The sequence below is a fragment of the Scyliorhinus canicula genome, chromosome 17 (genome assembly GCF_902713615.1).
Source record: "Scyliorhinus canicula chromosome 17, sScyCan1.1, whole genome shotgun sequence".
Classification (NCBI taxonomy): Eukaryota; Metazoa; Chordata; class Chondrichthyes; order Carcharhiniformes; family Scyliorhinidae; genus Scyliorhinus; species Scyliorhinus canicula.
The window spans coordinates 12,377,563-12,403,813 of NC_052162.1; the positions used below are offsets into that span (position 1 = coordinate 12,377,563).

At 49.3% G+C, this 26,251-nt stretch overlaps 1 protein-coding gene across 3 annotated transcripts in view; it reads left to right on the forward strand.

Moving 5' to 3' along the window:
- The window catches only part of zgc:66433 (uncharacterized protein LOC321250 homolog), a 183,733-nt gene that overhangs the window by 120,484 nt on the left and 36,998 nt on the right, over positions 1–26,251 (forward strand). For all 3 annotated transcript variants that reach the window (XM_038775639.1, XM_038775638.1, XM_038775640.1), the window contains exons 3-4: positions 13,091–13,253; positions 18,406–18,538. In XM_038775639.1, coding sequence (XP_038631567.1) covers positions 13,091–13,253; positions 18,406–18,538 — 296 coding nt within the window. The remainder of the gene's footprint in view (positions 1–13,090; positions 13,254–18,405; positions 18,539–26,251) is intronic.

A 26,251-nucleotide genomic window follows, 5' to 3' on the forward strand; every position in this document is an offset into this window, starting at 1 on the left:
GCTCGCTAGTCCCTCCTGAAACAGTGCTACAGTGGCCAGAAGAGGTACTGCAGTGCCGTACCTGAGCCTACATTCCAGGACTGCACGTAAGTACCATGGGTCCTGGGTATGGGAAGGAAGGAGAAGGTGGGGGTGGAGGGGGCGATATTGGTGTTGGGGGTTGGGTGGGGTGGGGGGGTTTGGCAGTGAGGATCGGAGCTCACTGGTCCCTGAGAAAAGGGTGCCCAAAATCTGAAGAGACCTTCAGATTGAATTACCCCCGTCCTCAGTCCTTCCGATAATGAAATGGTTAACTTTTTCTACTCCGCACTGTGAACTAAAAATTGAGGTTGGGCAGGGATAGGCCACTTAATAGGCCCTTAATGGGCCACTTAAGGACTTTAATAGGAGCTTGGGCAGGCTTCCTATCTGAGGCCCGTTTTCCCCACTGTGAAATTGTGTTTGGATCAGGGCGGACAGGGTCTCCGAGGAAAATCCAGTCGGGATGCTCACCGGCGTGACGTCACGCTGGCTGGGTGGGAAGATACGCTGAGGGTGGTGGTAACGGCGGCAAGCCCTCTAATGGGACTATATTGCAAGCTCGCACCCTTCCTGGGCGTGAACCTGATCGCGCCACCGGAGGGAGGCAGGGAAGATCCCGAACTGAAACCTCGTTTTCGGCCTCTCGCAGGATTTAGCGGCCATTATGGGGATCGCGCCCGCTGCTCGTGTTGCTGCTAAATCGCGGGCTGGTGGGCCGAATTGGCTCCTTCTGTGCTGTAAGTGGAGTGTTTAGTTCTACTTTTGCTGACGTGAGTCTGTTTGCGATTAATGCTAATTTTGCTTCGGGCCTCAGGCTCAGGATATGGAGCTGATTATGTCGGACTGTGATGAGGAAGAATTCTCCACCCCAGGGGGTTGTGGATGCACCATTCCTGAGTACATTTAAAGGAATGACAGATTTTTGGTGTCTCAAGGAATTTGGGGATATGGACCGAACATAAAAATGGAGTTTAAGCCCAATATCAGCTGTGATCGTATTGAATAACGATGCAGGTTTGAAGGGTCTCATTGGAGCAGGTGGTCTCCTATTTCTTATGTTCTTATGATTGGTTTAGTCTGGTTGTGGGCTCAGAGCAGCATTAACAAACTATTGAAGGAGCTCGAAGACGGAACCAGAAGCCTGGAGTCAACATTCTTTAAAGCATTGTGTAAAACTTGTAAATAAAGTTGCTGCACGCATGTGAACTGACATGTCATTTCTGCATAGCTCAGAGCTACAAAATATAGACCAAGAACCATTCGAAGATTTTATAATTCAAAATGACATTTTCAAAACTGTGACTAATAGACATTTGTTGGGCAACACGGTTCAGAGATGGGTAACTGAGGTGGGTGAGTTAAGATACGGATTGTTACGTTCTCCAAGTCCGCAAAGAGAAAAGGTAGGGGAGGTGTCACCTGCTTGGATTTCTTACAAAGACGATGAAATATTTATGAGGAGATGAACATGGGAAATAGGAGCAGAAGTAGGACCCTCCCACAGTGCGTTGGGGCTTCGGGGGAGTCGTGGGTCGTGTTGGGGGCCTCGGAGAGCGAGGCGGCATTTTGAAATGGCATCCCGATCTCTCATTATGCTGAGGTGTTCCAGCAGGTGGAGCTCCTCAGTGTAGATATTGGGGCTCTGCGTGGCCTCAGCCGCATGTTCCCCAGAGATGCCCCTTATTTAATGTGAGTGGCGTTGTATAGCCGTGTATTTCACGGCGCTGAGAGTGCTGGGAAACACGCGGTTAAACGCGCTCAGTATCGGATTTAGTTCCCTTTTAGTTGAATCGTGGCCGAAGTATCATTTCAGGCAGGGAATGTGGGGTGATTACCGACAGGTGTGTGGGTGCGATCCAAATCGCAATTCACCCGCACTTTGTACAAAATGGTTCCCCACGTGAAATAAGCCGAGGCAGAGTGTCCAGGCGTTTGATACGCCTGACTGAGGATTCAGCTGTTTACTGCTAACAAGGGGAGCATTATTTAAATGGCCGCTCAGCACTCACTCCCAGTCAAGCCAGGATGCTCCTTGCTATCTGGATGCAAACCTAGCCAGGCTTCTGGACGCTTTGGAGGAGAGGGGAAGGTCACCCTGTACCCCCGAGGGGGTAGGAGACCTCCGAGCACTGTGACAAATGCCTCCGGGAAGCAGTGGCAATTGCACTCGGTGCCAACAGTGTAACAGGGACCACCGGTGTCCGATGTAGGAAGATGAATGACTACCTACAAGCTGCAAGGGTACGTTAACACCTCTCCCTTCCCACCTGCCTCCCTTCAATTCCCAATAAGCCCCCAACAATCTACTAGCAGCCACCTCGCACCCTCTCAACAACAGACTGTCCAGATGGTTCCCCAGAACCCTCCCCTCCTTGCACTCATCTTCGCAACCCCTTTCTGTCTCGGCGAGGTGCCCCCACATGCTAGAGATGCTAAGCCAGGACCGTGCGATACAGCAGGGGGTTGTCAGCAACATTACAGCAACTGCAAGGCCGTTTGGAGGGATCCCAAAGCCTTCAGCCGCAGGAGATGGTGCCGGCATTGTGTGGCACCCAGGCCAGCACTTAAAAGATGGCGACGGCAGTGGAAAGCCCTGGGGCACGACGATCGCGTCTTGACCGGTGGTGTCCAAGGCACAGCTCAGTTTCTGACAGTTCTGGCTGAGGGCCTCGACATCATGTCCCATTCACTGAGTGACATGTCCCTGACACAGTGGACATAGCTGAGGCACTCCAGAACGTGGCCCAGTCACAGAGGACCATCGTTGAGGGTTTCAGCACCGTGGCGCAGACAATGGCTTGCCTCGAGGACTGACAGCGACAGATGGCTCAAAGGCTTCTGGAGATCACTCCAGCTGCCCCTCAGTCCCATGGAGTCACCCAAGGGCCCACAAGCTCCCCGAGGAAGGGGGAAGTGGATCTCATCCACCAAGGAGACTCGGGCAGTTTCCAGTTCTTCTGATATCCCCCCCGCCCGACACCAGCGGGTATCAGGGGCAGCAGCCAGAAAAGGGTGTTACGGTGACACCACTAAGCTGGCCGAGGCCTGCAGACCTCCAGAGGATGCCCTGGACCTCCAGAGGATGCCCTGGACCTCCAGAGGATGCCCTGGACCTCCAGAGGATGCCCTGGACCTCCAGAGGATGTCCTGGACCTCCAGAGGATGTCTGCCAAAGGGCATCAAAGACAACGGGTGTGGAAAGCAGCAGGCCACCTCCACTTTTGCCGTGCATCCTGGAGACACACCTAGTTGTAACGCAAGGCCACAAAATAATAATAATAATCTTTGTTGTAGGCTTGCATTAACACTGCAATGAAGTTACTGTGAAAATCCCCTCGTCGCCACGTTCTGCCGCTTGTTCGGGTCCACAGAAGGAGAATTCAGAATGCCCAAACTACCTAATAAGCACATCTTTCGGGACTTGTGGGAGGAAACCGGAGCACCCGGAGGATTTGGATTTTGTTTTATTGTCATGGTGTACCACGGTACAGTGAAAAGTATTTTTCTGTGAGCAGCTCAACAGATCACGTGGACACAGGGAGAATGTGCAGAGTCTGCACAAACAGTCTCAAGCCGGGAATAGAACCTGGTACCCTGATGCTGTGAAGCAACAGTGCTAACCATTGTGCTACCGTGCAGTCCATTAAGATTAAGACATGATGGGAGAACTGAGTGGGCACAGGTGAGGTCAGGAATCATAGTTAGGGAATGGATAATTGTCGCGTGAAATGCTCACTATGAATATATGTCACACATGAAACATGTAACAGCTCTGACACTTAATACGTAACAACAAAGTGGGTCTTGGTGCCACCAATGATGCCACAGTGACGGAGATCGAGAATGCAAACCCCATCACTCACTGGGCAAAACCACGTCCTTTCACCAAATCTCCCCCCCCCGCCCCCGAATTGTGGTCCAAAATAAAGTGCCCCGACGCACACACAGATACGAGGATGGGAGTTAATGTGCTGTCAGCAGAAAGACAGGAGTCAGACATCATCAGAACCTGAGGAGCGCCACAGCTCTCCTCACAGCGAGTGGTCATCACCCCCCTGCCGTGAATTGGGACCCGTTGACAGAACCAATGCAGGCCCATCACCCTCGTGTGATGTCACAGACCCTTTGATGCGGTAGGGGGAACTGGGGTCGGGGAAGGGGCAGTGTGAGGTGGTTGGGTTGCTGGGGGGTGTTGAACTGACGCGCATACAGCCCCCTGTCATGTCGATTTGAAGGCTATGAGTCCCTGGTCCTCATGGCCTGTTGGACTCTTGCTGGCCCAATCCCAACATTAATTTTTAAACAGGTAGGATGTGGAAAAGGAGAGACACATACAGTCAGTAAGGTCATCTATCCTTGTACCCTCAACCTTCCCCCACCGCACCCCCACTTTACCACGCCAACCTCATAAACCCCTTGACCTCATGATCCTGGAAGCTGACCACCCATCACTGTACCCGGTGCCCTTGGCCACAGCAGGTTTCCAGGTCTACAACCCTCCGCCCTTGCCCTGACCCAGGCTTGGAGAGTGATGCAGCTGAGATGGGTGATAATGATAATGCCCAAGTGGATGGAGTCAGGTGACGTGCTGGATTGTGTGAGGGCACAAGAACTAACGGAATTAACAAAGAGCGATGCCAACTATGCACGGTTGAAGCCTCAGACAATCCGAGATTGTCTTGCTGTCACGCCATCACACTCAATGCCCTGGGGCAGCCAGAGCTTAACCTGATGGGAGGGTTGCAACCCTGCCCTGCCCATAACTGTCCCACCTTCTCTCGGTGTACCATCCACTTGTGCTGGCAACGTTCGCTCTGCACATTCACTCCCACCCAGATCAGGAGCCCCTAGACCAGGGGTGGGCAAACTTTTCTGTGCAAGGGCCACATTCAGAAATTCACAATTTTAAAGGGCCGCATAGTATATTAAGTAAAATAATTAATATTTAAAATAGCCAAAATAAAAGGTTTTTAAAGAAAAAAATAAGCAATTAATTTTTATTAATGAATATTTTAAAGTAGAAACTTCACATGAAACACATGTTGTGCCGAGCAATGATCACCCTACTCAAGTCAACGTATCCACCCTATACCAGTAACCCAACAGCCCCCCCCCCCCCCCCCCCCCCCCCCCATTAACCTTAATTTAAAAAAAAATTATTTATTTTTTATTTGTTTTTATGACTTGATCTTGGTGGGCCGCATAAAGACCTTTGGCGGGCCGCATGCGGCCCACAGGCCGTAGTTTGCCCACCCTTGCCCTAGACCCTAGACCACTGCCAGCAACATCAGGGAGGCCATGCTCAGCTCTCTGCCCCTCATCAGATAGTTAACCTTTGGCCGCGAGAGGGTCTTCAGTAGTGCCTCCCTGCATGAATATTGCCAGCTGCCTGTATGGTACTGATGCACATAAAGGGCAGGCACACTGTTCAGGCATCAGAGGTATTCATTGGAGTTCAGAAGAATGAGGGGGATGTCAAAGGAACCTCGCTAATGAGATAAAAATGAATGCAAACGAGGTTTGATCAGGCCCTTTGTGGGAATCCCATTTTGGGTCTCTCCCGTTATTCTCCCTACATAGTGAGATCAACGCCGGGCACAACGTGGCAAGAGAATCGTCCAAATGTCTAATCTAAAGACGCCATATCGGACATCTCAGCACACCCTCAGTCCAGCACTGGAGTGCCAACCTTGACCTTTGAAGTCACGTGCTGGAGTGTGACCATGAACTCACAACATTCTAACTCCGAGAACTGAGACACACAGCCATTGAACTGAATTGAGATCACCCAAAGGACCTCATACAACCAGCAGTTGAAATAAGCCTTCATCCATCAGCAGTGATTCAATGTTGAGCCCAGATTGCATCTGTGAACGGTCCAATTTCTAATTCACTGCACCAGCCAATGGTGAGTCCTGCCTATAGTTTTTGATTCAGGTTCAACAATAGGGCTGACGTGAAATCTCCAGCTGTGAGACATTGGAAAAAGAACACTTTTACTCCTTGATTGAATCGACTCATGTTTGGCTTCACTGTCTACCCTCTCTGGGGGCTGGGTGAGCGAGTCACAGGCCAGAAAAATCAAGGACCAATATGTGCTGAAGAATGTGTGTTTTAATTAAGCGGGAGAGGCACATTATACAGAGTCTCTATTTCACGTTAAGTCACGTGTTCATCTTTTTCTATCCACAAGCTTGGCAATTTTCTAACAAAAACATTGTGGGCTTTTTGAATTAGGTTTTTCTGCAAGCTAATTACATGTGAGGCAAGAACTAAATTGCATTGCACAAAAATAAAGGAGGTCTTGCGGCGGTATTCCCCTACCTGCTTTACAGATGACAATAATGGTTGCCTGTCCAAAACCCCATCAGCCAGTACAAACATGCTTCTCTGCTCCAGAGTAATTACATGGCATTACTGTGTAACATTCGAAATTGCTTCCAGACTATCATAACAGACCTTGAGGTGACATTTGCTTCGCATGTTTATGTGCCAAGTGCCAGGTTAGGTTGCAAAACAAACAGAAAATGTTTCAAGCCTGGAGGTAAATCAATGTGGACAGAAAGTTGGAGGAAGTACTAGCTTCACAAATGACAATTTAGAAAAAGGAGAGAGTTGACCATGGCAATGTCAATCCACTTGGCTGGGGGCTTCTTGTGTGGTTTTCGATGGGAGCGTTTGTAATATTAACTACATATATAAAATATATTAAAATTACAAGTCAACATAATAAAAGTCCATTGACTGATCTCACGGTAACAACAAATATTCAAATTTTATCACAGCCTTACAATTAATTGGTAGAAATGCACATTTTTAATATCGCCCACTGTCCACCAAATTTACCAAACCACCCTAAAATTGTCAACAAGCTTTCACGTTTTGTAACTTTCACTTTAATATAGATTAGAACCAGTGAAAATTAAACATGAATGAACAGGCAAATGACTTGGTAACGAGAGATATTTTCTTCAATATTTATCAATGGCCAAGGCAGAAAATCTAAACTCTTAATATCTTATTAATGCACATAAATTATGACAAATGAGCACTGTATCTCTGGCACAATCCCAACATTGTTTTGTTTACCAACAATTTAGCAGGATTAGTGTAACATCTAAAATTCTAATCATGGCCAACCCTATTATTAATAAGTACCAGTCAAATGCATGTAGCATCTTTGCAACGGAAGATGCCTACTTGATTTCAATTATGGCTCAAAATATTGAATTACTTTACTCTTTTGTGCTTTAAAACAAATGGCAGATTTATAATGAAAAGAGGCGCTTGCTAAATAATTTGCAGACAGCTTCAGCCAGAGATGGCTCCTGCACAGCATGTGTAGAAAAATTTACAATAACAGTACATCATTATGTATAATCCAACATTCCTTCGCTCATGTTAAAAAAAGGTTTGAAGGCACCAGTTAATAATGAAATCCGTCTTCAACTGGGCACTCTTTGGGGTTAATCCTGATTTTGTGTCAGCCCCTAAGCCAGATGGTTTAAGTATCACTCAAGGAACTGAGCAGAAAAATCGATGCTGAATCTCCAATGCAGTATTGAGGAAGTGCTGCACTGTCAAATGTGTCAGGCGGAATTCTCCACTCCAGCGGCTAAGTGTCGGCGCCAACAGAGAACCCGTGGGTGGATCACGACTGTAAAATTGGCGCAAACCCCACGCCAATTCCCGTACCAGTGAGGGGCTAGCACCGACACCACGTGAACCACCTGCGGATTGCACAGAAAACAGCCGGAGAATAGTCGGGACCCGGGTCGTACATGCGCGGGGCTGCCGGTCTGTACCGGTCACGCCAGAAAACATGGGCCGGCTGTGCTGGAATCCTAACCCGCCCACCCTACACACACCCTGGCCAACCCCCCCCCCCCCCCCCCCCCCCCCACCAGTCTCCCCAGCCCTAGCAGAAGCCCCCCCCCGGCCAGCAGCACGTATCCCGGACGAGTGTGGCGGCGCTGGACACTGTCTGCAGCCGGCACACCAGGTTCCCGACCACTGGGACCACACATGGCCCGCGCCATCGGGAACTCAGCGCATTGGGGTGGACAACATTGCCAACAGCCTTGAGACTGCCCGCGGCGCATGTCCCGATGCCGCTGATTTGGAGGGGGTGGAGCATTGCGAACCGGCGTGAAACCCGCGCTTGCCCCGGATCTGGCATCGGGAGCTATTATCTACCCGATCGCTGATCCCAATTTCGGTGTCAGGCGTTGGAGAATCACACCCGTGATCTTTCGATTGAACGGACAAATTGAGACATTCTCGGGTGGATGCAGAAGATTCCACAGAACTATACTGAAGAAGATCTGGGAATATTTATTCCTCAATCAATATCACAAAAAACCATAATTTGATCGATATCACATTGTTGTTTCTGTGAGCATGCCATGTGAAAAATGTCTGCCATCTTTCCTATGCTAGAACAGTGCATCCTTAACTTAAAAGTTCTTTATGATGTATATGGTGGCCATGAAAGGTGCGGTATAAATGCAAGGGGCTGGATTCTCCAATTTTGAGACAACGTGCTGACACCGGTGTGGAACTGGCATTTTATAACCCAAAAAATGGCGTGAAACGACCACCGTTTGGTGGGGGGCTAGCAGCCATGCAGGGTAAAGCCCTTGGCTCGCGCTGCGGATACAACCGGAGAATTGCCGGGTCTGTGGCCGCGCATGCGCATGGTGCCGGCCGCATGTGGTCCCGTCCTGCCAAATAGTGTTCCCCTTTGGCCAGGCTTGCCACCCCCAGACCACCTAGCCACCAGTGCCCCCAGCCCCCAACAAAGCCCCCTTGCCCGTGGATCGGCTCACCCCTGATGGCCTGCGCTGTACTCTGCCAGTATGCCGTTTTAGAGGGGGCTGAGCATCTCAAAAGTGGCGCCGCCACCGAATTTGGTGCCAAAGTGGATTCTCTGGCCGATCGGCGAACACGATTTCGGCATCGGAGACCGGATAATCCCGCCCAAGTTCTTTTGTGCAACAGTGCCAGAATGGATAATAAGCAAATCTGCTGCTCGTTTTCCACCTCTCTGTTTTTATTTTCACTGACTTAACAGCAAGTCTGTAAAATTGAATACTAACTCACTAAAATCCGGAGGGGGAGGCGCCCGAAGGCAGAGCTTGAAGTGGGGGGTGGAACATTTGCCGAGCACATAATGGAGTGTTGCTCACTGGGGGGGTGGGGTGCCAGTGTTTGAGGAAGGGGGCCTTGCCAGCTAATAAGGGGGAGCCTTGCCAGTGATGAAGGTGGGAGGGGAACTCTCCCTTCGGGCTCTTCTCCCTCCGTTCCCTCTTCAAGTCCCCCACCTCAGTCCCCCCTTCAGCTCCTGCCCCTGATGCTATGGACTGAGAGGAGGAGGAGGAGGACAAGGAGATGAGTACTCTTTCTACACTTGCCTCCATGGTGCTGATGTGGGGGGCGGGGTGGGGGGTCCTTCAGTGGAGATGCGGGTTGGAGGGGCTTGGGCTGGGCTGGATGGGTCTTTCCCAGGAAGAGGGTCATGTGGTGGACCTTCTCTCTGAAGCTTTGAAAATCAATACAATATTTTCCATCGTGACAAGTTGTAGTTTAAATCTTCCCACTTATATGTTGGAACCCTTTGATGTGTCTCCCAGCATGTCATGTTTGAAGATCTTTCAAATGAATGTAAAAAGCTTCCCTCTGTCACCTTGAAACCTTTTGATGTCTCTCCCAGCATGCAAAGTTCAATGATCTGACTGATGAAGGTGAAAATTTTCCCTCTGATGTGTTGGAAATCTTTGAAGTGCTTTTATCACAGTCAATTTCATTTCCCTTTAACTTCTTCAAGCCTCTGGGTATGCTGAGAAGCCTAAACGTTTTGAACTGCATTGTTTACATTCAATTTCAGGGCCCCCTACCTTTTACAAACCTCTTGATTGACAGACGATAAGGGAATAGTGTAGAGGGACTTTAGAAGGGTTTCACAGGACGGTGCAACATCGTTGGCCGAAGGGCCTGTACTGCGCTGTAATGTTCTATGTTCTATTTCAAAGGAGGGTTTAGCACCTGGCCCAGGCTTCTCAGGACCAGGAGAGGCGGCACCTGTGGGACTTCCAGCTAGGTAGAGGAAGCATGGGAGAACGGGAGCATACTGGGAGGCTGGAACATCCAACTTCAAACCCGGTAATTATATTTAAATGCATAAGGAGCAGCTGTAATTAGGTTCTCATCCGATCGGGCCACAAACCTGATTGGACCAGGCGCAGTGAGCCGGAAGACACAGCGGGCATGACGCCTGTCGAGAATCCAGTTTTAGCCCTCCCGTCTGATTCAGTGGGTTATCCCGAACCCTAGCTGGGGGTTAAATAGTGGATTTAAATCCCCTCTGATATAACTGCTTGCTAACTGAGGTGGGGGGGAGGGGAACAGTTGCAAAATATGCAGGTCTGGATTCTCCAAACATTGGTTTATGTCCCCACGCCACATCAAATCGCTGGTGTTTCACTCTGGACTTTCCTGAAGGAAGTCCTGAGCTAGTCTCCTACCTGCAGGGGGCTGGCAGGGTCCCGGAGTGCTTCTCGCAGCGGATAGGGGGCCCCGCACTTCCGGTTAGGAGTCTGCGCATGCGCGCGGCCGCGTCCTGCGGCGGCCGCCCCATGTGACATGGCAGACTCGCACTGCGGACCGACATGCAGAATGTAGACCCCCTCACGATCACGCGCACCCGCAGATCCCTGCTGCCCGATCGCTCCCCTTGTCATCTATGTGGCTCACCCTGGTGATCGATCCTCTCTCCCCCCCCCTCACCCCCCCCCCAAGCGCGGCCACGGATTGAGTCCGCAGCCGCCACCTGAGGTTCCCGACGGCCGAAACGTGGTTAGAACCACGACGTTGGGAACTCAGTCAGTTTCGCGCAGAGAATCGCGGGGGGGGGGGGGGGGGGGGGCGAGCCTCTGTCAATGGGCCCCAAGCGATTCTCCAGGGAATCGCTTCAGCGGCGCAGGTCCCGATTTCCGGGTAGGCGCCGATTTTCCGCCCCCGCGCAGAATTTCGGTGCAGAGGCTCAGAGAATCCAGCCCGGGGTCTCGCATTTAAAATGGAGATGAGGAGGAATTTCTGCTCTCAATGAGTCACTAGAATATTTGATTTCTCTTCTCAGGGAGCAGTGGAAGGTGAGTCACTGAATATATTGAAGGCTGAGTTAGGTAGAGTTTTGACTGACAGTGGTGTGGTGGATTACTGGTGACAGGCAGGGGAGTGGAGTCAAGGCCACAATCAAATAAGTCATTTGATTTGACGGTGGAGCGGACCTCTGGAGCCAAATGTGCAAAATTTCAATGTGTCATTTTGATGTCAGACATCACACTTACGCTTTCCACAATATTCACGCACAATACAATTTATCACGATCACAGCTTTTGCAACAATTGTGTGATTCAGTTACTTGAGTACATCTGATTGTTGTTTTCGGTTTGTATGGGAGAGAAGAAGGCGTAAGCGTTTGCTTGAAGGTTGACTCCCCTCAAGGGAGAGAAAAGGAGAAAGCAAAAGAGAGAGATACGTGAGTCATGATGAATTGGAAAAAAAGCCAGAATGCTGAATTGTCATCTACAGTGTAATGTAAAGTAGTTTAAAAGAAAAACGATGAATAATGATTTTCATTTCAAACTGGGCCTCTGTTCTGACACCAGGAATGTAGAAAGTGGAGGGGGAGGGCATTCAGCCCCTCAAACCTCGGGCGAAATTCTCCGACCCCCAGCAGGGTCGGAGAATCGCCTGGGGCCGCCGAAAATCCCGCCCCCGCCGTGGCAGAGATTCTCCGCCACCCGGGAAGTGGCGGTGGCGGGAATCTCGCCACTCCGATCGGAGAGGCCCCTGCGGTGATTCTCCGGCCCGGATGGGCCTAAGTCCCGCCGCTGGGAGGCCTCTCCCGCCGCCGAGGTTTGAACCACCTCTGGAACGGCGGGATCAGCGGCGCGAGTGGGCCCCGGGGTCCTGGGGGGGAGGTGGGGGGGGGGGGGCGATCGAACCCCAGAGGGAGCCCCCACGGTGGCCTGGCCCACGATCGGGGCCCCCCCCTCAGACTCCGGGCCAGTGCCCTGGGTGCACTATTTTCCACCGCGGCCACCATGGCCTCCGCCATGGCGGAAGCGGAAGAGAACCCCACATCGCGCATGCGCCGGCAGTGACGTCAGCGGCCAGCTGCCACTGACGTCACTGCCGGCGCATGCGCCGACCGGCGAATGCCTTTCGGCCAGCCCCGCTGCCAGGGGCGCCGGTTTTTTGCGCCAGTCTTCTGGTGCCAACCGCTCCGGCGCGGGGCTGGCCCCCAAAAGAGGCCCGACCCCTGAGTGGTTGGCGCCACTCCCCTACTCCGGGACCCTCCGTCACGCCGGGTAGGGGAGAATGCCGCCCCTCTTCTGCCATTCAAAAGAACAAAGAAAACTACAGCACAGGAACAGGCCCTTCGGCCTCCAAGCCTGTGCCGACCATGCTGCCCGTCTAAACTAAAATCTTCTCCACTTCCGGGGTCCGTATCCCTCTATTCCAATTCTATTCATGTATTTGTCACGATGCCCCTTAAACATCACTATTGCCCCCGCTTCCACCACCTCCTCCGGCAACGAGTTCCAGGCACCCACTACCCTCTGTTTAAAAAAAAATAAAATAAAATAAAACTTGCCTCATACATCTCCTCTAAACCTTGACCCTCGCACCTTAAACCTATGCCCCCTAGTAATTGACCCCTTTACCCTGGGCGAAAGCCTCTGACTATCACTCTGTCTATGCCCCTCGTAATATTGTAGACCTCTATCAGGTCGCCCCTCAACCTCCGTCGTTCCAGTGAGAACAAACCAAGTTTATTCAACCGCTCCTCATAGCTAATGCCCTCCATACCAGGCAACATCCTGGTAAATCTCTTCTGCACCCTCTCTAAAGCCTCCACATCCTTCTGGTCTATACTCCAGACTAGTCATGAGGAGCCCCATTGGAGATCAGCTAACCGTGTCATGACTAACGTGATGTTGGAGAGTGAATTAGCTGTGCTTGCTGATGGCCTGTCACTCAGAATTGTATTTGTTCTTTGTAGGGAAGAAGAAGTCAAAGTTTAAAACTTTCAAAAACTTCTTTGCCAAAAAGAAGAGGACCGATTCAGCAGCTCCCCGAGGCGAAAACGTTCTGAAACAGTGCCAATCGATCAGCAATGTCAGCATTCCAGAACCTTCCGCCGCAACGCCCGACTCTGAGACAGGGTAAGAGACATCAAGAAGGCATCTCATCAAGGTGTTAAATTGCAGAAATGTTTTATAGCACAGAGTGGGTGGGTGGGTGGAGGAAGTGGTTCCAATTAGCACACTGGGCTAAATTGCTGGCTTTTAAAGCAGACCAAGGCAGGCCAGCAGCACGGTTTGATTCCCGTACCAGCCTCCCCGAACAGGCGCCGGAATGTGGCGACTAGGGGCTTTTCACAGTAACTTCATTGAAGCCTACTTGTGACAATAAGCGATTTTCATTTCATTTAATTTTCTTCCATCCCATACCGATATATCCATTAACAGTTATATTTTCCAGGACGGCATGTGGCGCAGTGGATAGCACTGGGACTGCGGCCGGTTCGAATCCCGGCCCTGGGTCACTGTCCGTGAGGAATTTGCTAATTCTCCCATGTCTGTGTGGTTTTCACCCCCTCACAACCCAAAGATGTGCAGGTTGGGTAGATTGGCCACACTACATTGCCCCTGAATTGTAAAAAAAATAAATAATTGGGTACTGTCAATTATATTTTCCAACTCTACTGACCAAGAGTACATAAAATCAGTGAACGACATTCAGCCGCACTTCAGATTTATCCACAACAAAATGAAAATACTTTGTATATCATAGAATCTACAGTGCAGAAGGAGGCCATTCGGCCCATTGAGTCTGCACCGGCTCCTGGAAAGAGCACCCTACCCAAGGTTAACACCTCCACCCTACCCCCATAACCCAGTAACCCCACCCAACACTAAGGGCAATTTTGGACACTAAGGGCAATTTATCATGTCCAATCCACCTAACTTGCACATCTTTGGACTGAGGGAGGAAACCGGAGCACCCGGAGGAAACCCACGCACGCACGGGGAGGATGTGCAGACTCCACACAGACAGTGACCCAAGCCGGAATCGAACCCGAGACCCTGGAGCTATGAAGCGATTGTGCTATCCTTCATGAATCCTTCATCCTGCTACTAATTAAAAATCTTTCTGTCTCCTCAAATTTGTTTAGAGATCTGGGTCGGAATTCTCTGACCCCCCGGGGGGTCAGAGAATTGCCCGTGGCTGGCGTCAATCCCGCCCCCGCCATGTCCCGAATTCTCCGCCCCCTGAGATTCGGCGGGGGTGGGAATTGCGCTGCGCCGGTCGGCGGGCTGCCCGCGGTGATTCTCCGGCTCGCGATCGGCCGAAGTCCCGCCGCTGACAGGCCTCCCCCACCGGTGTGGTTTAAACCACCTACCTTACCGGTGGGATATGGCCCACCGATCAGCGGGCGGCTTGTGCCGTGGGGCACTCTTTTTCTTCCGCCTAAGTCAGAAGTCAGAGGCGGAAGAGACTCCCTCCCCTGCGCATGCGCCGGTATGACGTCAGCAGCCGCTGACTCTCCGGCGCATGCACGGACTTAGGCCGGCCGGCAACGTCCTTTCGGCCCCGGCTGGCGTGGCACCAAAGGCCGTTCATGCCAGCCGGCGGAGTGGGAACCTCTCCGGCGCGGGCCGAGCCCCTCAATGTGAGGGCTTGGCCCCTAAAGGTGTGGAGAATTCCGCACCTTTGGGGCAGCCCGAAGCCGGAGCAGTTCACGCCACTCCGACACGCCGGGACCCCCCGCCCCGCCGGGTAGGGGAGAATCCAGGCTCTGGTGTCCACTGTACCACGGTACCGAATTCCACACTTTGAGTTAAGTAATTCTACCTCATTTCTGTTTTAAATCGGCCATCCCTTAGCCTGAAACTATGGCCTTAAATTCAATTAATAAGTTTGGAATATAAAACTTGGCAGTAATGGGGACCATCGGTCTACCATCAATGATTGTAAAATGCCAATGTGGTTCAATAATATATTTCAGGGAAGGGAATCTATCATCCTGCATGTGACCCCCAAGTCTCAGGCAGCTATTTAGCTTAAGGAGAATTAGGGATGGCCAACAAATGCTGGCCTCGCTAGTGATGCCCATACCCCATCAACAAATTAAGAAAAAATAATTGCTGGGAACATACTGTTAGTCAGTGAGCTTATTGTCCCGCCATTGTCAACGGGGAAACCAGTGACTGGGGTAAAACATGAGCCTAATAGCAAATTAAATATGCAAATCTCGCGAGAGGCCTCTCTCAGGATTTAACAGCCTTGTCATGCCACCAAGTGGGGTGTGATGAGGCCGTTCGGTCGTGCCGTTCGCCTGTTTGGCTTTCTAGTATGAGAAAGCAATGTAAACAATCAACACCAAACTGCATTTAACATAATTGGTCAATGATTATTAATTTACCCCGAGGCTTTTCACAGAAATATTATAAAATGCTTTGATGTCAAACATTTTCAGGAGACATTCGGGCAAATTACTAAAAACCTGATCAAAGAGGCAGATCCTAGGAAGTCAATGAGAGGAAAGTGCAGTAGAGAGGCATTCGGAAGGGAATTCCTTGGCAACTGAAGACACAGCCACTTATGGTGGAAGAATTTCAGTTCAAGAATGCTCAGGAGGCCAGAATTAAAGGAGTGCAGAGACAGATAGATAGATATAGGTAGAACATACAGTGCAGATGGAGGCCATTCGGCCCATCGAGTCTGCACTGACCCACTTAAGCCCTCACTTCCACCCTATCCCCGTAACCCAATAACCCCTCCTAATCTTTTTAGTCACTAAGGGCAATTTAGCATGGCCAGTCCACCTAACCTGCATGTCTTTGGACTGTGGGAGGAAACCGGAGCACCCGGAGGAAACCCACGCACACACGGGGCGGATGTGCAGACTCCGCACACACAGTGACCCAGCGGGGTATCAAACCTGGGACCCTGCCGCTGTGAAGCCACAGTACTATCCACTTGTGCTACCGTGCTGCCCACTGCCCACTAGACCTTGGAGGGTTGTGGGGCTGAATGAGTTTATGGATAGGGAGAGGCCAGACCATGAAGGAATTTGGAAACCAGCGATGAGAATATTAAAATTGAGGCATTGCTTACCCAGGAAGCAATGTAGTCAGCGAATGCAGCCTGAAGGGTTAATGGGGTTTGGTGTGAGCTGGGACAAGAGCAGCAGAGCTTTGGACCAATCACTTACAGATCATTCTTTCTCCGCCTTTCCATCATTAACGATTAGGACCTGAGGTTGTGCCAGGGACAATTGGTGCCCAGGTATGTTTCTTGAAATTCTTCTCTTGACAATTTTAATAGAGGCTGTTACACTTTCGGGGTTTTGTTTTTTTTGTCCAGCTGTTTTTTTAGTTTTCATCAGACAGATTACTGTTTTAGTTAAGTCCTAGATTCCTATAGAATACTTCTATCAAATCTCCCCTAAGCGTTCTCTAAGGATCGAGGGATACAGTACAATGCCAACATGGTATGTGACTCGGAGGGAAACTGCAGGTGGTGGTTTTTCCAGGTACCTGCTGCCTTTGTTCCTCTAGATGGTAAAGGTCCAGGTGGGTTTGGAAGGTACTGTTCGAGGAGGCTTGGCAAGATGCTGTAGTTCATCTTGTAGATGGTACACACTGTTGCCATGGTCCTCCTCTGGTGGAGGGACTGAATGTTTCAGCTGCCGATCAAGTGGGCTGTATTGTCCTGGATGGTGTTGAGCTTCTTGAGTGCTGTTGGAGCTGCACTCATCCAGGCAAATGGAGATTATTCCATCACACTCCTGACTTGTGCCTTTGTAGGTGGTGGACAGACTTTGGGGAGTCAAGAGGATAGATCATGGCTAATCTGTATCTTAACTCTGTCTAGCCTTAATATCATTGCCTGAGAGAAATGTAATCACTTTCAATTTAGCCGGGAACAGGTGTGGCCAAACTTTTGGAACCCTAGAGCTGGGACTGTCATATAAGGAGAGATTGACTAGGTTAGGATTGTTCTTGCTGGAGTTCAAAAGAATGAGGGGGGATCTCATAAAGACTAAAATTCTAGCAAGACTAGACAGGGTGGATGCAGGGAAGATGTTCCCAATGATAGGTGTGTCCAGAACCAGGAATCACAGTCTGATGATTCAGGGTAAACCATTTTGGACAGAGATGAGGAGACATTTCTTCACCCAAAGAGTGGTGAGCCTGTGGAATTCATTACCACAGGAAGTAGTTGATGCTAAATAATTGAATATATTGAAAAGCCGGAGAGATATAGCACTTAAGACGAATGGGATCAAAGGCTATGGGGAGAAAGCAGGATTAGGCTATTGAGTTGGATGATCAGCCATGATCGTGATGAATGGTGGAGCAGGCTCGAAGGGCCAAAAGGCCTCCTCCTGCTCCTATCTTCTATGTATTTATGCCATACTTTTCAGATATTTGTGATCCCCAAGGCACGATCAACCTTTACAGCCAGATTTTTATGACTATCACGCACTCAGCCCCTACTCACTCACTGATACCCTCCTTTCCCATCCTCACTCTCCAGTCACTCACATCCACTCATCCCCTCTTCCTACTTCACCCTCCCCACTACCTGAATGTCTTCACCGTGTCCGGATGCGGAGGAGCTGGAGTGAAGAGAAGTGACTGTCAAGGCCTAAACCTCAGGCACTGATTCTCAGCCTCCTCAGCCTCCATACCCACTCTCATCTACTTCACTCAATGCCCCTTCCCCACGGCCTTCCCTGGTCACCTCTGGCTGTTTTCGATCCCCGTTCAGCCCTGTTCTCATCCTAGTCAAGTGGGAACAACCCCCACAGCCGAGGCAACAACACGCAAACAATCCAGTACAGGAAGGTGCTGTACAGGCTTCACGTGGGAGCAGCAGCTACTGAAGGCTGCAATGCCGAATCACTGAAATTTGGCTGGACAAACCGTGAAGCTGCCGTTGCTGAGCTTAGCAAACAAGCACTCAACCTGTAGGACAGTATTGCTCAGTCCATTGTATTGCAGGTATCCTGTCATTTAGAATGTTAAAATAATGGGAAGGAATGTTGCATGAGGAGGCTAATTATTCAACTATTAATATACTGAAGAGTAGTTTTGAGAATTAGGATAATAAAATAAAAAAAGAACATATGTCATGATTTATTGCTGTATGGAAATAAAGTCTTCCTGCTGTGGTGCCAGTATATCACTGATAACATTGAAAATGAACGATTAAGAGAAAACAATCCCCTAATGTGCTTTTCCTTCCTCAGAGGTGTTGCATAATGAGCTGCAGTGTGATAGCCTTTAATATCTATTATTTCAGTTCTCAGAGTAGCATTGGAAACAGAGCTGTGTCACATGACAGCATTTTTATTCCGGAACTATCCATCTCGGATACTGCACCAGTCAGAGTGACGTCTCAGGAAAATGTGCCTGGCAGAGTGAAAGCTTTGCAGGTGAGTGAGAGCGACAACAGCTTGTTCATATGTACGAATGCCAATGGCCAAAGAAAAAAAATCAGATGGTTCATCAAGACTCTCGCACACTAAAGGTGCTGGGAATTTCATGACTGACACTTTCTATCTCTCCTGTCACTCCCAGCAGCCACGTAAGCAACTGGGAGAAGCAACCAGGCTCAAATGTCAGCCGTGGCTCAGGTCTCGTGTCTCTGAGTCGAAGGTTTATAGCTTCATGTTTAATTACTGCACAAAAATCAAAGTCGATGGTCCATTGCAATAATGAGGGAGTGCTGCACTGACAGAGGTGCAGGGCTGTATTCTCCACCGCTGGTAGCGGGGTCCCCTATGCAGCGGGGAATTGGAAAAGGAATTGGCGTTGGCCAAAGGCGGGCGCCAATCCAATCGCGATGCTCCGCGCCCCACCGGCAGTGGGATCTATGTTCGCTCTCGCACGCCAGTGGAAAGATGGAAATGAACGTACTTGGGTCTTAATGACTGATCTGCATCCATTTAGCAGGCCCAGTACCCTATTCTCCAGTCCTCCGTGATTCTCCGTTCCCCTGGGCCGGGAATCACATGGGCGACGATTACTACAGGTCTCACCAAACATGAGCCACACATGATGGTCTTTGTGGTGGGCCAAGGGAGTAACTCCTTAAGGGAGTTGCCCTAAATGTCAATCCCCCCCCCCACCCCCGCAATGCAGAACCTGTCCACCCTTCCTCTACCAGACGATTGAGTGATTAGAATGCACTTGCCTCTCTTTGATGCGGTTGATGTTTATAAACAATGGGGTTTCAGCACTTAGAGTCCCTCATCCATGAAAAGAGATAAATGAATCAAGGCTGCAGCTATTTTGTGGAAGCTGCCAATCACAGCCCACTACTAGAAATGAATGAATGGTTTGCAGCTAATGGACCTGAGGGATTTAAACACAGATTACAGCTATCCTCCTTCCAGGAATGGAGACTTGGAGCTTTCCGTTGAGCTACAGCTGTAATGTTTATTTTAAATCTTTATTGTCACAAGTAGGCTTACATTAACAATGCAATGAAGTTACATTCTGGCGCCTGTTAGGGTACACAGAGTGAGAATTCAGAATTTAACTATCCGTGTCTGGACTGCTCTCCAGCTTCCAGACAGGGGTCTCTTTTCTGAGGGGGGAGGGTTCTGTTAGCGGTGGAGGGGTCTGTGGGGGGAGGATCTCTTTATTCAGGGGTCCCTTTGGGGGATCCCTATAATTAGGGGGTCTCTGTGAGCGGTTACTTTAGTTAGAGGTTCTTTGTGGGGGGTTCCTTTAGGTGGGGTCTCTGTGGCGTTCCCTCTACTTCTCCTCAGTTAGGGGGTCCAGATAGGATCTCCCTAGTAAGGGAGTTCCAGGGGGGAGATCTCCCTATTAAAGGGGTCCTTGAAAGGAGTCTCCGGATTAAAGGGGTCCCTGGGGGATCACCCTAGTTGGGAAGTTCCGGAGGGAAGCGTGGGGTGGGTCACCCCTGTACTTAGGGAAAGGTGGGTACCCAGGCAATCCAGGAATGGGGGGGCTGCTTTACAGTGTGTGGGGGCTGATTTACGGTGAGGAGGGGGCGGTGGCCGGCCACGGGATTTCGCTCGCGGGCCATCCGCTCGAAATGGCTGCCCATTAAAATCCCTCATCTTCCTTACCATGCAATTCTCCTCCAACGGGAGATCCCTGACTCCCAGACGGAATACCTCGCCCGCTGCCTTACAAATGTTCATCCGAGGCCCAGTCTGCCCTGCCAGACGATGTAAAGAATCCCATGACATCCTTTTTAAGAAGAACAAGGGAGTTATCCTTCGTGACCTGGTCAACTTGAACACCTCAATCAACATCAGAAAAATCAGACTACCTGGTCCTTATCATATTGATGTCTGTGGGAGTTTATTATGTGCAAATTTTCTGTCACATTTTCTAAATGACACCAAAGCACTTTGTTGGTTAGGGGATGCTTTGGGATATTCAGTGACTGTGAAAGGTGCTATATAAATGCAAATCTTGCTTTCTCTCAAGCCCAATAAGGGTGAAGTAAACACAGGCAGAAACTATGGGCCACCTGTGGGCGGGAAATCAGGCAGATGGACCCATAGATACGGGTGCTATGGTCTCGCTGGAATGTCTACCCTTGACCCATTGTGATTTTATAAATGAAGGGGGAGGTGTTGGGTGAGTTGCCCAACAGCAACCCGCCACCTTGATTTAACGGACGGCAGGAGGGACCAGGTCTAAAGGGTTAAAGCAAAGGAGAGGGTGCTAAGTGGAGGCAGGCCTACCCCAACCTTTTCTCTGGGGGTGCAGGACGCCCGCCTCCACTCATTATCCAGCCCCATATTTCCAACAGTGCGAAGCTTCTTCAGTTCTAAACGGTTGGAGTGGAGTGAGATTTGAACTCCCAATTCTCGAAACTCAAAGACAAGACTGTGACTGACTGAGCCACACTACTGCCACAATAATTATGCTTATTACTGCATTAAAAATAAAGATCAAATCAATATCAAAACGTCTTCAGGGAGCTTATCTCTGGTGAGGGGGCATTGTTCAAATGTTTTTTTTCCTCCTTTTGCTCCGTAGTAGAGATTACACTGTTCGCGTTTGGCTATTTGAATCCACAATTTTACTGGTTGACATCGCCGAAAGCAAATGTAAATGCTCAGTGTGTCTAAAATTGCAACTTCAAACTGCAACCATTCAGAGACAGGCAGTCACTAAAAGCACAGTAGGTCAAAACTGTTTACTGTAAAGTACAACTTCCCACCAGATGCCACTAAGTATCAACCACAGTATCCCTGTGGACACTGAAATTTCTGACTGGGTGCGTCAATGAATGTTGTGGTGTTGGGGCAGAGAGATTTGGTCTAAACTTAGCATTGTGAGAGCATGGTATGGAAGCTCTGATTGTTATCCATCTGTACAGGCCATGATGCATGAATTGCATGCAGATTGAATCCGAGGTTGTAAACACAGCACCTCAATGATGGTTCCACTTGTGAGGCAAGTCCAAAACTATTGACCATGAATTTCAGATAGTCACCAGTAAGTCCATGAGAGAATTTCAGCGAAACCTCTTTACCCAGGAACTCATGACCACAAGGAATATTTGAGGTGAATAACATTCCTTTAAGGGGAATCTAAATAAACACAAGAGTGAGAAAGGAATAAAAGTATCTGCTAATAGAAACATAGAAAATAGGAGCAGGATTTCATAATTCGGCCCTCAAACCTTCTCCAGCAATCAATATGATCATGGCTGACCCCCCCCATTTGAACTCCATACTTCCATGCTCTCCCCATACCTCTTGCCTTTAGAATTTAGAAATCTGCTTATTTCCTTCTTAAATATATTCATTGACTTAATAGGACGAGATGATGTAAGGCAGGAGGAGGCTGATGTGGTTGGGCTGAATGGCTGGTTTCAATGTAATGCATCAATCTAATTTCCTGTAATTAAGTGTCTTATCAACTCAGTGGGCGGTATTCTCCCCTTCCCAGCAGGGCGGGGGATCCCGGCGCCAACCACTCCTGCGTCGGGCCTCCCCAAAGGTACGGAATTCTCCGCACCTTTAGGGGCTAGGCCCGCGCCGGAGTGGTTGGCGCCCCGCCAAACGGCACGAGCGGCCTTTGGCTCCCCGCCGGCCGCCACGAACGGCCACCCCGCCAGTCGCCGCAAACAGCTGGCCGAAAGGCCTTCACCGACCGGTGTGAGGCCGCGCATACGCCGGAGTGTCAGCGGCCGCTGACGTCATCCCGGCGCATGCACGGTAGGGTGGGTCTCTTCCGGAGGCCGTGGCGGTGGTGGAAGAAAAAGAGTGCCCCCACAGCACTGGCCTGCCCGCTGATCGGTGGGCCCCGATCGCGGGCCAGGCCACTGTGGGGGCACCCCCCGGGGCCCGATCGCTCTGCCCCGCCCCCCCCCCCCCCCAGGACCCCGGGGCCCGCTCGCGCCGCCGCCACCAGAGGTGGTTTAAATCACGTCGGCGGGAGAGGCCTGACAGCGGCGGGACTTCGGCCCGTCGTGGGCCGTAGAATTGCCACGGGGGCCGCCGACCGGCGTGGCGTGTTTCCCGCTCACACCGATACCCGGGTGGTGTAGAATACCGGCTACGGTGGCGGCGGGATTTACAAAGGCCCCAGGCGATTTCCCGACCCTGCGGGGGGTCGAAGAATTCCGCCCAATATCAGGCAATACCCTCTCATTGTGCAGAATCAATGGTCTTCGATGCAGCAATATTTAACAGCAAAAAAAAACAGTATTGGTGAATATGACACCCGCTGTGACTCAGGGAGACAGTAGTGCAGCGGTACCCCAGAGGGCCTGGCCCATGCTTAGGAGACACCAGCTCAAATAATGAATAAATCGTGAATTATATTGCTGGCATCAGTAATGGTGACCATGAAACTACTGTTATGATCCTAGCTGATGTTCCTACTGCCCAAGTCAGATCCCAGAGTGGAACCTGGCTTGTTACACCCTAACTTTCGTCTTTGTTTAGAAACCTGGAGGGTGGCTACTGAAGGAGTCTGCCAATGAACTTGCAACAGAAGAATAAAACATTTATTAAACAAGAAATGATTAAATACAATACACTACTCCTTCACTCCCCCTATACCTTTACAAATATATATATAGATAGATATATTCAGAAGGATAATGCAAATTATGAAATCTACCTTGTACTCTAATGTTCACAGTGAGTATACAATCTATGTAAACCAAGAGGTGACCTGTTGTCAGACGTGCCATTTTCTGAAACCAAGTCACAGATGCTACCCAAAGCAACTTCTATGCATCCCTCATCAACTTCCCCCAAGAAGCTCGTCAAACTGTGAGCCAATCTGTCTCACTGAACTCTGTCTTTCACCTGAGAGTGTCCAACCTCCACTCTCGAAGAACACACATAATTTGTGAGCTTTTATACTCGATACCCCGTCCTATGAAGGCTGGCACACCATATGCTTTCTTTACTACCATTTCCACCTCTGCTTCAACTTCTAAGGATCTGTGGACCTGCACGCCTAGATCTCTCGGTGTCTCTATGCTCCTGATGGTTCTGCCATTTATTTTATAGCAACCACCTGAATTGGATCGACCAAAATGCATCACCTCACATTTGTCCGGGTTAAATTCCATCTGCCATTTCTCCGCCCAATTTTGCAGCCTATCTATATCCTACTGTATTCTCGGACAATCTTCATCACTATCTGCAACTCCTGTAATCTTAGTTATCATCCGCAAACTTGCTAATCAGACCTGCTACGTTTTCTTCCAAGTCATTTATACATATTACAAGCAGCAGAGGTCCCAGTACTGATCCCTGTGAAATACCACTATTTACAGACTTCCATTCGGAAAAACACCCTTCCACTGCTACCCTCTGTCTTCTATGACCAAGCCAGTTCTGAATCCATCCAGCTAGTTCACCCCTGACCCAGTGTGATTTAATCTTTTGCACCAGTCTGCCATGAGGAACCTTGGCAAATACTTTACTAAAGTCCATGTAGATAACATTCACAGCCTTTACCTCGTCAAACATTTTTGTCACCTCCTCAAAAAACTCAATTAAATTAGTGAGACATGACCTCCCTCGTACAAAACCATGTTGTCTGTCGCTAATAAGACCATTCACCATGGAGTCTTTTCCTAAACAATGCTTTCTCTCCGACATCTTCAGCAAGGATCCACTTCCTGGGTTTCAATCTTTCTTTCCGGTGTTCCTCTCCTCCGGATTGCCACGTGCACTCATTTTTGATGCACTTTCTCAGAAACTCGGATATATCAACAGAACACCACTACTTCACAGGCATGTAGTGGGGAGTCACCCACCTTTTTCTGTCTCCTCTGATCTTGTGGTTCCGTGCAAGCGCACATTAAGTCTCCTTCCTGCAAACTCCGCCTCTTTAATTCAGAGCCTTTTCTCTGTTCCTTACTCTAACTTCACTGAACAGGACCTTGTTAAGTTTCCATTTCTTGTTTCTTGACTGAACCGTCTTCCTGAGACTTTCTTTTTGTCCCCACTCCCTGGTTTCTGGGATTTCTGTTCTTTTTGGAAATCTGCTCTCTGCATTTCCTGGCCTTTGTCCATCTTCACCTAGCACCTGCTTCCAACTGGATTAAAACTGCTTTCTGCTTCTCCCTGTATCTCTATGGATCTCCTATTGTAAGGCAACAGCCCTGTTTTTCTACCCGAAACCACTTCAAGAGCCGCAAGACTCATTAAAAATGCAGGTATACAAAGAGAGCTTCAGACCTGTCAGCTCCATCTCCTGGAGAAAAAATCGAAATGAAACTAGATCCAGATTTCACCCTTTTAACCCACAAAAAAGCTTAAAACTATATCTTGTTCCTAACTCATACAAATTCTTACTTAAGATGTTCTCTAATTCCTATCACTATTACTGATTTTTGTAAAATCCCAACTGGTCGTCAATTGCTCTTTAGGGGAGGGATCTTCCATTTTTACCCATCTGACTCCAGAGCCACAGTCATGTGGTTAACTCTTAAATACCCTCTGAAATGGTCTGGCAAGCCACTCAGTTAAGCAAGGTCACAAATACTGACCTTGCCAGCGACACTCAAGTTCCAAGAAGGAATAAAGAGGTTAGTAGCCTTTTTGCCTTGAGTGGGTTTCCCAACGTTGTTGGTTCAAGCCCCACCCCAGGGAGTTAAGCCCATGATCTAAGCTGACACTACTAGTAATGAATTTTATTTAAAAAATGATGATTTAACATTACCAACCGATGGTGATTTTACTGAATCAATAAGATTAAATTTAAAACTGAGAGGTTTTAGGTAGGGGATTAGTTGAGTACTTAAATATAATACTAGAAAGCCTCCCATGCTGTTTCTCATTCATGTCCAAATGTGTGATTCCAGAAGTGTACCGAAACTTCTGAAGTTTGTTGGACAAAAGAGTTTTAATGGATCATGGATCCGGATCCATGTATTTGAACTCTAAACTAGTATTTGGCAGTCAGAAAGAGTTTATTTGTTTCATTTTATTTGATGATTAAGGGGATAATGCACTAATGGGAGTGTAGGTGCCCAGTTCAATCCAAAGTATCCATATGCACCAATTCCACCACAAACTCCATCCACCTATTATCACAAACATTCCATCGATTCCCACGTCGCATCCATCATATGGTCAGCTGACTCCTGTGCATGTTTCTGCAGCTTTTGGTTTGTATTTCTTTCAGCAAAGGGTTTTTGGTCTAATTTCTAGTAGAGCAAGTCGGACGAAAGGAGCACAGGACGACTGATTATAAGACCATAAGCCACATGATCAGAAGGAGGCCACCTGGTCCATTGAATCTGCTCTGACGTTTAATGAGATCATGACTGATCTGACATGACAATGCTCAACTCCACTTTCAGAGAATCATAGCATCCCTACAGTAAAGAAGGAGGCCATTTGGCCCATCGAGGCTGCACCGACCCTACAAAAGAGCATCCTACCTAGGTCCAATTTCCCGCAACCCCATAACCCCACCTAATCTGAACATCTCTGGGCATTAAGGGTTCTTATTTTAGCATCGTCAATCCACTGCACGTCTTTGGACTATAGGACGAAACTAGAGCACCCAGAGGAAACTCGTGCAGATACGAGGGAAATGTGCAAAATTCTACACAGGTATCACCCAAGGTCGGAATTGAACCAAGGTCCCTGGCACTGTGAGGCAGCAGTGCTAACCACTGT